General features: G+C 38.1%; 1 protein-coding gene across 1 annotated transcript in view; it reads left to right on the plus strand.

Moving 5' to 3' along the window:
• megf11 (multiple EGF-like-domains 11) overlaps positions 1-13,087 on the plus strand; it is a 136,744-nt gene that overhangs the window by 82,173 nt on the left and 41,484 nt on the right. Inside the window, exons 7-11 of the mRNA XM_016550543.1 lie at positions 5,461-5,683; positions 6,290-6,440; positions 7,840-7,976; positions 8,883-9,095; positions 10,523-10,697. Of these exons, the coding sequence (XP_016406029.1) occupies positions 5,461-5,683; positions 6,290-6,440; positions 7,840-7,976; positions 8,883-9,095; positions 10,523-10,697 (899 nt within the window). The remainder of the gene's footprint in view (positions 1-5,460; positions 5,684-6,289; positions 6,441-7,839; positions 7,977-8,882; positions 9,096-10,522; positions 10,698-13,087) is intronic.

The raw sequence follows: 13,087 nt of genomic DNA on the forward strand, positions 1-13,087 counted from the left end.
AATATTCAGATGTGTCCAGCGCATTTTATGGAGGACTGTTTCCTGATCCTGGTAGTGTAGACTACAATGCCGGCTGTTCTGACTCACAGACTGTAAGTATGTTTTTTTATATATAAAAATAAAAAAAAGAGCAGTGTAGAGTAGCTCTTGTTGTTTGTCATTTCTCCGATCACAAATGCAGACATGGTTTTATGTTTACGCGGCGCGATGCAACGCGTAAAAAGACAGTATAAGTCATTATAATCCGTAATTATGTCCCCAATGGATGCAACAAATGCCTCATTTATAATGGGCTTTATTGGTTTTGTCTCATCGCTCCGGCAGGACACGGCATCACAGTATGGTAAGGGGCGTAACATTTCCGTCACATGCTTGAGGTATTCGGCCAATCACAACGCACTGGATAGCAGGCCAATCGCAGCACACCTCGCTTTTCAGACCGATGAGCTTTGTAAAAATCGACGCGTTTCAAAATGGAAAATAATGTGTTTTTTTAACCTTAAACCGCATAAACACATTTCATTACACCAAATACACAAAATAATGTTCTTTTTAGCAACATCATATGACCCCTTTAAGACAAATGATTGGATGGCATTTACTCTACCTCCAAAGGTTGTCATGTGAGGTCTATGTGAACAACTTTTGTGAGATGTTTTGAAAATTTATTTATTATTGAAATGATCTAATTTGGCCGTTTTTCTTCTTCTCCCTCCTCCCTAATCAGAAAACCTGTGAGGTAATAGGAGTGCAGGACCTATAATTGTTAAAAAATTCTATTCTTGCAGTCTAAATCCAGTCAGCCAAGGTTTCTGAGTGAATATGAATCTTCACTTATTTCTCACTGGACAGAATATTTTATCAGAGCACATTTGGATCTCCCGTTCGCTGTATATTTTAAAACTATCTTTTATGCCACTTTGCCCATATACTTTAATTTACTTTTGTCTTCTTTGAAGCTGCACACTGTTTCAGTGACTTAATAAGGATTCTGTATAACCTGTGCTCTGAAAAACACACTTAACTGGCACAAAACAGGTCTCACTCTAACCGTCATCGTAGCACACGGTGCTGTGACATTGCTCAGTAATTAAGACACTCTGTCATGTAGAGACAAACTCCCATCCTGTATTCATCATGGCATAGCAGAGATGAACCCAAACACAAGAGTTCAGCTGCCAAGCTTTGGGATCTTCATTTATCTGCAGGTTTAATTGTCTGGATGCACTTCCTCCAGTCATTAACCACAAAAGCTCAAACTTGGGTGTAAGGGGTTGACTAGAGTCTTCCCCTCCACCGCTGGAGCTTTAATTAAAAGAGTGGAATGGGCTGGACTGGGTGCAAGGAAGTAGTAATTGGCCCTGGAGGCATTGTGTGCTGTGATAGAGACAGTGTAATCACACTCTTGTACAGTGCTTCCTATTACACTGATTCAGAAACCCTTGGCTCTGTTACAAACATCTAGATGGCTGCGGTCCATCAATTGGATGATAAAAGGGCAAATAGTAGATTAACAAAAGATTGATATATTCATTTAAATCAAGTCACGAAGTGGTATATGCAAAATGTCATAGGCCATACAAGACCTACGTGTGTGTTTTTATTGAAGGATGAAAAACTTCCATCTTCCATCAGACAGAGATTTTGTTCAGAAAGTTTAGTAAAGGATGTGTTTAGTAAAGTACATCTAAAGATATTGTATAGGTTTTATCTTTCTGTATGTAATTATATCTTTGGGCATTTTGGCTTTATATGTCAGTTTGAGGAGAGACAGAGAATGCTACAGGAGAAGGGATGCAAAGAGCCGCTTTTAAATATGTTTATTAATTGACTTACCTGTTTTTTATGGATTTTACACTCATTTTAGTCATAAAAAAGTATAGCCTTTGATGCTGACGTGATATCAAACAAATAATAAAATAAAAAATATAGCTGCAAGCAGCGATGGCGGGCCCAAGCCGTCAGTGCAAACGCCATCCCGGAGGCATCAGGAGAACGGTGCACAGCGGGCACATGCATTTACAGTAACCGTCTGAGGATGCGATAGAAGAGGAGAGAAATGAAGCGCAGTTGTGCAATATGTAGGTGCACTACCCTGAAGGCTATGGCTCCGACACAAAACAGATTTTTAATAAAAACAGACAGCGTAAGCAGGGCTTCTATATTCCACAGGAGTGAGATATTTTGTCTTCATAGAAAATACAAGAGTTTAGACTCTGGAATTCTCCCTAATTAGCCTTTTGTGATGTTCGTGTTTATTTAGCTGCGCACACAGTTCTGAAGGCCGAACGTAGCACCAAAATACATACAGAATTTTTCTTGTCAGCCTTAATAATTTTTAAATCAGGCCTGCAGCTGAAGGGATTTCACTTGTTTTGTAATAAAGCTTGCCACACTTATGAAAGAACTTCAAGTAGCAGCATTAGGTATTTTCACAGGATTGTGCATGGCGCTGCCCTGCGCTGAGATCTTTCTCAACCATCTGATCAAATCAGGCCATTACATTTTACTGTTTATCAAAGTACAGTACACAATCGCACGCTCACAGCTCAGTCCTGATGCCTTAAGGTGCAAGTTTGTTGTGAAGAGGAGCATCGGTTGTCTCCCCAAACACACCCCTTTGATTAGCCTGTTTGTGCAATGCTGAGCGCTTTTAATGGGGGTTGTGTTGCAGGTCGGCCGTTTGGTGTACTTTCCATTGAATCTCTGCCCACACACACCGTCCACTGCCCCAACGGGGCCCTCATCCGCTCTTCCTTCATCTCTTCTCCGATTAGACTCATCCTTATGGAAGCTTTTCTTTAGATACTTTAAACACAGAGAAATAGGAATAAGACTGTGTTTTACAGCCTTGCCCGTGGCACCAAATGATCTCTGACTCTTTAATCACCGCTAAATGCTGTCAGAGGGCCACGCAGTGAGAGACTGTCTGCGGCGAGTCTGAAACTAAACGCAGAAGAGACGGGCCGAGATAATGGGCTTTAGGAGGAAATGTGCTGAGGCGTCTCGCTGTGGGGGGAAAAGAGTCTTTGAGTCTTCAATGGCAACATTTTGTGCTGCTTCTGAGCACCAGAGAAAAAGACTTGTGCAAATTAAGCTCTGTCTAGATTTCCACTTTATTTGTCCTCCTCCGCAATGATTCAGAATGGCTGCAGATGAAGAGGCCGGCGGACTTGGATTTGCCGTGTTGAATGGGAGGGAAACTGTTTGCGTCCCAGTTTGAAAGTGAAGCGCTCACTTTGTGGCTGATGGGGAGTTGACGAGGTCCGGGGGCCGATGAGTGAGGCAAATGGTGGATGTGTTGTGTTTTTCTGCTCTTTTTCTCTCATCAGCGTGGGAGAGCTAAGAGAAGCGTGATGAGTGCTGATTGACTACGAGCGGAGCAGACGATGAGCGGCTCATCCGTCTTCACTGACCTCCCGCAGGTTTCCTGCCTTTAATGTGCCCTGGTCATTTGTGTGGTGTGAGAGCTCAACCGACAGGAGAACTCATCCGTAGCAGATTTACTTAAATCAATAACGTGCCTCCTGCCCTCTTTGAGCTACTTAATGCGGCCTACGTCGCACCTCCTGGGAAAGACTCGCCACAGCGCCAGTTCCAGGACCCCCCTCTGTGCCAAGCTGTCTTCTCGAAGTGCTGATCATCCACCTCGTGTTTGTCTGGCATAGACGACGGACGCTAGTGTCTCGCAGCACACAGTCTTCATTAGGGCTTCATCCACTTTCAAAATAGCCTTCTGAGCTTAGTCAAGCATCTGGCACTTCAGTGGTTAAATATGGACTAGTTTCTGAGGTTGTTTAAATCAGTGTTTCCCAACCTTTTTTTAGTCGCGGCACCCTTTGGAAATCATATGGTACTGTATATTGTATATTGCTTTGGATGAAACCATCATCTAAATGACAGATACTATTCATAAATGTTGAATCTGTAAGAATTTGAAATTATGTTTTTGAAAAAAAAAAGTCGCTATGCTCACTTATTTCATTAAAAATACAGACAAATTTAATATTTATTTACATTAAATAGTTGTTTTCTATTTTAATATGTTTTAAAATGTAATTCATTATTGTGATGGCAGAGCTGAATTTTCAGCAGCCATTATTCCATGCTTAGTCACATGATCCTTCAGAAATCATTCTAATATGCTGATTTGGTGCTAAAAAAAAATTGAATATGATACTGTTGTTTTCAGGATTCTTTGATTAATAGAAAGTTTGAAAGAACAGCATTTATTTGAAATAGAAATATGTGACCCTGGACCACAAAACCAGTCATAAGGGTAAATTTTTTTAAAGGGTCAATCATCTGAAAGCTGAATAAATATGCTTTCCATTGATGTACTATTTGTTAGGATAGGACAATATTTGGCTAAACTACAACTATTTGAAAATCTGGAATCTGGGTGCAAAAAAAATCCAAATATTGAGAAAATCGCCTTTAAAGTTGTCCAAATGAAGTTCTTAGCAATGCATATTACTAATCAAAAATTAAGTTTTGATATATTTACGTAGGAAATTTACAAAATATCTTCATGAAACATGATCTTTATACTTAATATCCTAAAGAGTTTTGGCATAAAAGAAAAATCGATAATTTTGACCCATACAATGTATTGTTGGCTATTGCTACAAATATACCCGTGCTACTTAAGACTGGTTTTGTGGTCCAGGGTCACATATTTTGTAACATTTTAAATGTCTTAACTGTCACTCTTGATCAATTTATTGCATCCTTGCTGAATAAAAAAATTAATTTCTTTCAAAAAAAGGTCTTATTGACCTCAAACATTTGAACAGTTGTGATGATGCAGAAATATCCACTAAGTTAGCATGAGTTAATAGTTAACACTGATTTTTAAAGTATGTGGTGATGAGGGAAACCAAAAGTGCTCTTAGAGTCAAATAAAATATCTCCAGATACATGCAGTAAAATTTATGCAAGGGTGTAAACAAATGTAAAAGAAAAAAAAATCGAAAATTTATGTCTTTGGTGGTTATGGCCCAGTTTATGCTAGCTAATACTGTGTAAACACAAGAATGACTTTGTCAGTCTTTTATAGCATCTCTGGGCCACTTTAGGTGCGTTTGCAAGATTAGCTTCTTGCAGTTTCACCCATTTTATTGATAGCATTGGCTTTCAGCATGGTATTAGCTCGTTGATAATTTAAAAAGAATATATTAGGGGATGTAAATAATCTATGCTTTAGCTAATCCCCACTCACAGTGGGATTCACTTGTATTGACAAAACACTGTACAAACTTGCATATGTTCTGTAATAAAATCCTATGACTTCACAAATCTTGTGTCTTGGAAATTCCAGGATTACAGGTCACCGTTTGGAATGTAATACAACCGAGTCGTGCTGATAAGCAAAAGTTTCCATCCTCAGCTCTGACTGGAGTGTGGCGGCATTTTAGTTGGCTGGTGTAAAAAAGTGTTCTTTCTTCTTCTCTGTTTCAGGTTGTGAAAGTGGCCACTGGGGGCCCCACTGCAGCAACCGCTGTCAGTGCAAGAATGGGGCCCTGTGTAACCCCATCACAGGAGCCTGTGTCTGCACAGACGGCTACCAAGGATGGCGCTGTGAAGATCAATGTGAGCCTGGATACTATGGCAAGGGCTGCCAGCTACAGTGTCAATGCCTCAATGGTGCCACCTCACGGGGTCAAGGCTCACTCTACGAGAAGTGTGGCGGCCTCTAAGGCCTTCCTGGCAGGTATCTCAATGCAGGACATCTGCGACGCTGCAGGGTGGTCCACGCCCCTAACCTTCGTCAGGTTCTATGGCCTAGACATGCGAGCCACTCCTGGCTCCTCTTGCTTCATTCCTAGAAGCTGATGCTGGTCTCACCGCACGTGCTTTTATAGTTTCCTGGTCACTACGTCACCCGCCTGTGACGTCTCGCCCATCTATTGGTCTGATTACACACGAAGTTCAGAGCCGGTCACGCTCGGTCACAGAAATAAATTACATTTTAAAATAGAAAAATCAATTGTTTCGGGCCTGGAGATTTTTAACCTAAAACCTTCTGGGTATTTCCCCATGTGACAACTAGCCCCAGTCTCCCATACTAATCTACATACTATATACTTACCCTTTGTCTATATTAGGGATGCACCGATACCACTTTTTCCAGTACTCGCCCGCTATATTCATTGTTAGCATAGTGAAAACACTGTGAAGTTCTTGTCAGGTTACTTAAAAAAAAAAATTTTTTTTTTGAAGCATTTGTTCTAAAGTCTTTGAACGTTTTTGTGTTTTATGTTGCAATCTTTTGCAATGACTGCCTGAGTTTCAAGTGTTTGCTCTTGTGGTTCGGCAGCTGTGGAGAGCGATGTCCCTCTGGAAGTCATGGGCCACAGTGCGAGCAGCGCTGCCCCTGTCAGAACGGAGGAACCTGCCATCACATCACTGGAGAATGCTCCTGCCCTGCTGGATGGATGGTAAGAAGCTGCACACAGTGGGACCGAAAGGGTGGAGAAGTGGGTGACAAAGGGAAAGTGACTGAGAGAATAAAAGACAGAAAAGAAACAGAGAGGAATAAAGATGAGGAGACAGATGATAAGGAATGAGGGGCAGAAAGTGAAGGAGAGTAAAAGGGCAAGATACTGAAGCAACGGAGGAGGTGAGTCATGCTTAAAAGGAAGTAAAGAAGGAAAAGAGAGGGTAATTAGAAGGAGAAAGGGAGGGTTAAGTGAACGGAGGGAAGGTGAAAGAGTTTAAGAGGTAAATGAAGGAAGGGTGGAGGAGAATCTGAATGTAGATACATGCACAAACCTAAGTGGGGAAGAAATGACACTGATCTGAGTCTCGCAGAGCAGCTGAAGTTATTATTTGGAAGAAAATTGTGTGAAGTTTGCTGAGCCTCATTATTGCTCCTTTTGCATCATCTCAAACTCGTAAAGAGGACATATCTAAAACACAAGTTTCCTTTCTCTTCTGAAAAGAGTCCAATGTGATACAGTATGTAGACATACTCTAATATTCACAAAGCAATGCTCTATCTTCAGTTCATCGTTTATTAAAACGAAACTGCAAAAATGGGTCATTTAGTAATTGTAATAGTATTGGCCTCATAACTGTGTATGTTCATTATCATATGAGCTGTTTACATATAAATTCAATGATTCAATTCCTATTCAATGATTAAGGAACCTTGCTTAAAGGTCTTAAAGGTACAGTAGCAAAGACTGGATCAGATAGTGATCGTGTACTATCATCAGCTTTGCATAAGTGGCTACAGATATATAAAATATGGCCTTTTTAGAGGGCCAAATTATGTGTTTCTGCATAATTCTTTAATTCTATAGATTAAATACACTGATTCTATATACTGTATGTTCATCTAAAATCCTTTATTCCCTCTGTTGTTTCAAACCTTTATGAGAAATGCTATTCTAAATGTTCACACCAAGGATGGTAAATATAACTATAATGTTTTAATAATTGTTCTAATTCCATGATAATATGAAGTCCACACCACAGCTACAACAATAATGACACAGAGGAACAATATTGTTGGAATCACTTTAAGAAGATTTTTTCCATTGACAGCGAATCAGAAGCTACCCTTCTTTAAAAAGTTGGATCATTTAAAGTTAGTAGTTAAAAAGTATTATAAAGTATAGTTATTGCTATACAGTAGTTATCTTTCGTGGTGTGAAAGGACCTTTAAAGAGTTTCTCCTATTGAAAGAAAGTAAGTCATATGGGTTTGAAATGGGGAGTAGATGATGACTGAATTTATTTGAGTGAATTGTTCCTATATAAATCAGTGCAGCTTTAATGGTCGTGATTGACTTTCATTTGATTCCCAAATTTTCTCTGCCCTCTTTCTGGACAGGGGTCTGTGTGTGCCCAGCCATGCCCATTCGGCAAATACGGGATCAACTGCAGCAAGGAATGCTCGTGCCGCAATGGAGGACTGTGTGACCACATTACAGGACAGTGCCAGTGTATTGCAGGATACAGTGGCCACAGGTAAAATAAATACCCAGTGTCTTTAAAAAAAAAACTACCACAAAAGCAGTTTGTTAGCAAGCCTGCAAAATTTGGTTGCTGAATAATTGATTAATTGTTTTTTTTACTGCCCTGTGTTTACATTCCCTGTGTCGACTGATCCCACTCCGAGATCCGCACTGGTCTGTTAAGTTTCTGCCCATTAATTACCAGTAATGGAGTTTTATTAGGATCCAATTGAAATTGCTCAGTGCCTTTATTTCTCCATGTCTTCTGCAGCAGCTTAGGGTTTATTAGCGCAGTAAAGTGATTGTCTGCAGAATGAAAACACTTTCAGGACAGACACTTCTTATCCTCTTATATTTAACAAAATTGCCCTCATTCATTTGGTCTGTGACAGGTGAATTAGTCCAGCAGGAATAACTCAGATTGCGTTAGTACCCCCTCCTCCCTTCCCGTAAGTCCTTCTCACACCCGTCTCTCCTGATACAAACGACGCTGGTGTAATTTCAACATGAAACATACCCAGTCCATTTTATAATTTAATTGAGCTATTTATCTGTCTCCTAATGGCTTCTTTGGACACTCAAGATTGATGTTCTGCCAGGATTGTATATTGAAGATCTTGTGGAAGTCGTTGTTCCTTAAGTCACTTTGCTATTCAACAGTGAGAATGAGCCGGGGTCTAATTGTATTCACAGTAATTAATGACTGCAGTCCCAGGTGAAGCCAAGGGCTAATGAACCTGAAGTACCAAAGAAGATGCCCAAAGCTTTGATCCTTGACCCTTAGATTAGAATGATTCTGTAGTCTACTAATTCTGCTTGTGTTATTCTGACGGGCTCCTTTTTCTTACAGAGCCGCTCTGAGTAACGAATAATGCATACAAAACATTGTTTTGGGGTTTTCTTCCCTCACTGTTCCCAGGTGCCAGGAAGAGTGTCCGGTCGGCAAATACGGACCCCAGTGTGCCCTTCACTGTGATTGTCAGAATGGGGCCAAGTGTTACCACATCAACGGAGCGTGTTTGTGTGATACAGGATTCAAAGGGCCTCACTGCCAGGACAGGTTCTGTCCACCAGGCCTCTACGGTCTCATCTGTGACAAATACTGCCCCTGTAACGCCACCAACACACTCAGGTGAGACACGCTACCACACGTCAGTAGACCACACTAGAATGATAACCTTGGAATTGATGAGAATCAATGGACTAGGAATGCATATCAGTACCATAATGGTTATCATCTGATATTACAGTTTTTTTATTATTTATTGATATTGGCCAATATTGATTTTTTTATTTTGTATGCTCATATGCCCTATTTTACAGTTAGATTACCTTTGTTATCATTTAATGCTCACTTAAAATTAATGATCTAGTTTTTAATACTATTAAATGTAATCTTTAGCCAATCTTAAAACAAATATCTATGTTGTATTCTAAAATATTGTGATGCCTAAATTCATTTGTAGCATTTAAAACATTTTTAGTTTTTAGTGCTGTATTTATTTATTTATTTATTGTTAATTTAGACAAAATAGTAAAGAATTTTAATATTGTTCATAACATGAAATTTCAGTAAGAATCTTGCAGTAATTTAATTACTCTAATATTCGCCGATACCGATATATATGCGACAGGCTCATATCGGCCGATAATATTGGCAAAATGATATATCGGTCGGCTCTACATACGATGTTGTAATTACGACTTGCCAAAAATAAAATCTATAGATATAAAATACTTAAAGCATATCACAATGTTAGTTTAAACATTTAACCTAGATAAATGTGCACTATCAGGCGCATATCCAATCGTTTGTGAGGAGAGTGGAGAGAATTATTTCCCTGCAAAGAAAAGAAATTCTACATTTGTCTAAAATTTGTAAACCGGTATATTTCTGGATGCATTGTATCAAGGACTGTCAATTGCGTAAAAAATATTTGAATTAATTACATTATGTCCTTGTTAATCAAATTAATTTCATATGTATATATATATAAATATTTGCCAAAAAAAGTCTGCAGACAAAAAGATCAAGAAATAGACAGTACAAAAATTACTGATTACTTAAATACAAACAATACATCTTTGTGGAGTCCACTCCTTCAGTCCTACAATCATTACTTTTTTAGCCAACTTTTCTCGAGTTAACCTCTGGAGCCATGGGTGAGTAGAGAGCTCCTTTTGACTTCATTTGACTTGCAAGTCAAAAAAAAAATTCGAACACCTTTCAACAGTAGCATAGCACTTGCTCTTTATCACGACCTGTGCTTCATTCATTATTTCTTAGCCGCGTTCCTGGCTAATGCAATGTTAATGCCTGGTATGGGTAGATTAGGCCCTGAGACACTGGGGCTCATTACTACATGAAGGAGAGAAAGGACACCCCATTTATCTGAGTGGAGCTCACAGACACCAGGATAGATTAACTCAAATAGTTTTAGTCCTCAGATTTGGCTCCCTTGTTCTGGAAACCAAAGTGTTTCTGTTTAGATGCCATATACACAACGTATCTTTAGGCATATTTGTACCTAAATGTCGATCTGTCTTTCTCTTTTTCAGCTGCCACCCCCTGACAGGTGAATGCTTGTGTACAGCCGGATGGACGGGTCTATACTGCAATGAGACCTGTCCCCCGGGTTACTATGGAGAAGGATGTAGAGTGCCGTGCCAGTGTGCTAATGGAGCAGACTGCCACAGTCTGACTGGGGCCTGTATCTGTGCCCCAGGCTACACAGTGAGTCCATGTTTATCATTTATCATTGTCTGCATTCATTAAATACTAGTAAATCCTGCCATGCTGAAATATTGTCACATGAAATTGACTGCTGAGCATTGATGATTATAGTTGCTAATGTTCTGAACTAAAGGATGGTCTTTTTTCATATGCCCCCTGACATATAGGCCCCCTATACACCTGCCATTAACATCACTCAAACCTCTCATTTGTAGCGTAAACACAGATACGTCCTAGACAACCGTTATAGACCACCTACCAACCTGTCTATGAAGCACTGCATCAAGATTTTAATTGTCGACTACATATGTGACCCTGGACCACAAAACCAGTCTTAAGTAGCACGGGTATATTTGTAGCAATAGCCAACAATACATTGTATGGGTCAAAATTATCAATTTTTCTTTTATGCCAAAAATCATTAGGATATTAAGTAAAGATCATGTTCCATGAAGATATTTTGTAAATTTCCTACCGTAAATATGTCAAAACTTAATTTTTGATTAGTAATATACATTGCTAAGAACTTCATTTGGACAACTTTAAAGGTGATTTTCTCAATATTTTGATTTTTTTGCTCCCTCAGATTCCAGATTTTCTTTTTTTTTATTAGTTTAATTTAAAGAATAGCAATGAATATAAACATTTTTAACAGGAAGGGATAAGAGAAATCATACATTTAACATATACGTATCAAATATATGCTACAGCGTGCACAGTTGTATACTTACACATACATATCAACACATATACACAAATATACATACATCCACATACATATGTACCATCCCCCCAGTTAAAGAGAAGAGAAAAAAAGAGAGAGAAAAAAGAACAACAAGGCCAGTTAGGCAAGGTTAACTATTGCTATAGCAATTACTGTTTACTTAGCTGAGGATGTTTTTGTTCTCTATATATCAATCACTTTTCCCAGTCCCATTTTAAAAGCATTTTTTTTTTCATCTTTAAAGTATATGTAAGTTCTTCCATTAACAGGATTTCCTCAATTATCCCAAACCATTGTTTACAATTCAGAGTAATATCTTTAAGCCAATTCCTAGTTATAGTCTTTTTACAAGCCACAAGAAGAATCTTACATAAATATTGGTCGCTTTTAGATACTATGCCTTTAATATTTCCCGTAAATAAAAACCAAGAGGTTCTAGGTATTTTGTATCCAAACACTTCAGATATGACTACCTGCACATCATTCCAAAATGATTGGATTTTCTCACAACTCCAAAAGATATGTGTGTGATCCGCTTCTAACTGTCCACACTGTCTCCGGCAAGCCTGCTGCCTGGACACTTGTTTGCTTTTGATCTTAGGTGTTATGAAGAAGCGAATAAGGCACTTCCATGAAAACTCCCTACATATTTGTGAACTGGTAGTAGTTTGGTGTATTATCCACATATCATACCAATCTGTTTCTGGTATTTCAGTCTTTAATTCTTTATCCCAGATTCCAGATTTTCAGATAGTTGTATCTCGGCCAAATATTGTCCTATCCTCTTATTTAAAATCTGAATCTTATTTATTCAGCTTTCAGATGATGTATAATTTCAAAAAATTGCCCCTAATGACTGGTTTTGTGGTCCAGGGTCACATATGGATTTACAATATCTGTTGGATTTGAATGTTTTTGTACCAATATATTTTTATCAGTGCAACTGCTTAATCAAATTAATTAAATTATATACTGATTAATTAATTGAATTTAATTAATCACATATATAAGTACCTGCTCAGAAAAGTGGTTTGTGGTTAAATTAAAATTATGAATTTAAAAATTATGGTTTATTATAATTTTATATTTATATTTTTTATTTTTATTTGCTGTTATTTATTATTCTATTTAATTTTATCTTTTTTTCTTTTTCTTTTTTTCTTTCTGTTTTATTGTGGCAGATTGTGGCAAAATTAAATCATAAAATAGACATTATAATAAGTTAATTTCCTTGTAAAAGAGTAATTACATTTATTTACTAGCTTATTTAAAATTAAAAATTTAAATAAATAAAAAATATTTTATACTAAGTATAGCGGCCAGTTGACGAATTACAGTTTAAGTCACTTCCTTGTTGGCTTCACGAGAGAGAGCGGGAGGTTGCCGCTCAATTTAAACTTTATTTTGAGTTCTACTTGTGAACAATGCACATTTCTTAATATTAAGCCTAAAATGTGTTTTAATGTCGCTATTGAAGACAAAAAAATATAACACACAAATAGACCCTTTACAGTTCTGAACGATGTATTATTCTTACTAGGGATGTAACGATTCACTCAACTCACGATTCGATTCGATTCACGATTTTGATTTCACGATTCGATTCGATTCACAATTTTTTTTTTTTTTTTTACAAAATGAGATTTAAGACAAATTATAAATTAAA

Source organism: Sinocyclocheilus rhinocerous, unplaced genomic scaffold, assembly GCF_001515625.1.
Source record: "Sinocyclocheilus rhinocerous isolate Xijiao unplaced genomic scaffold, SAMN03320098_v1.1 scaffold1938, whole genome shotgun sequence".
Lineage (NCBI taxonomy): Eukaryota > Metazoa > Chordata > Actinopteri > Cypriniformes > Cyprinidae > Sinocyclocheilus > Sinocyclocheilus rhinocerous.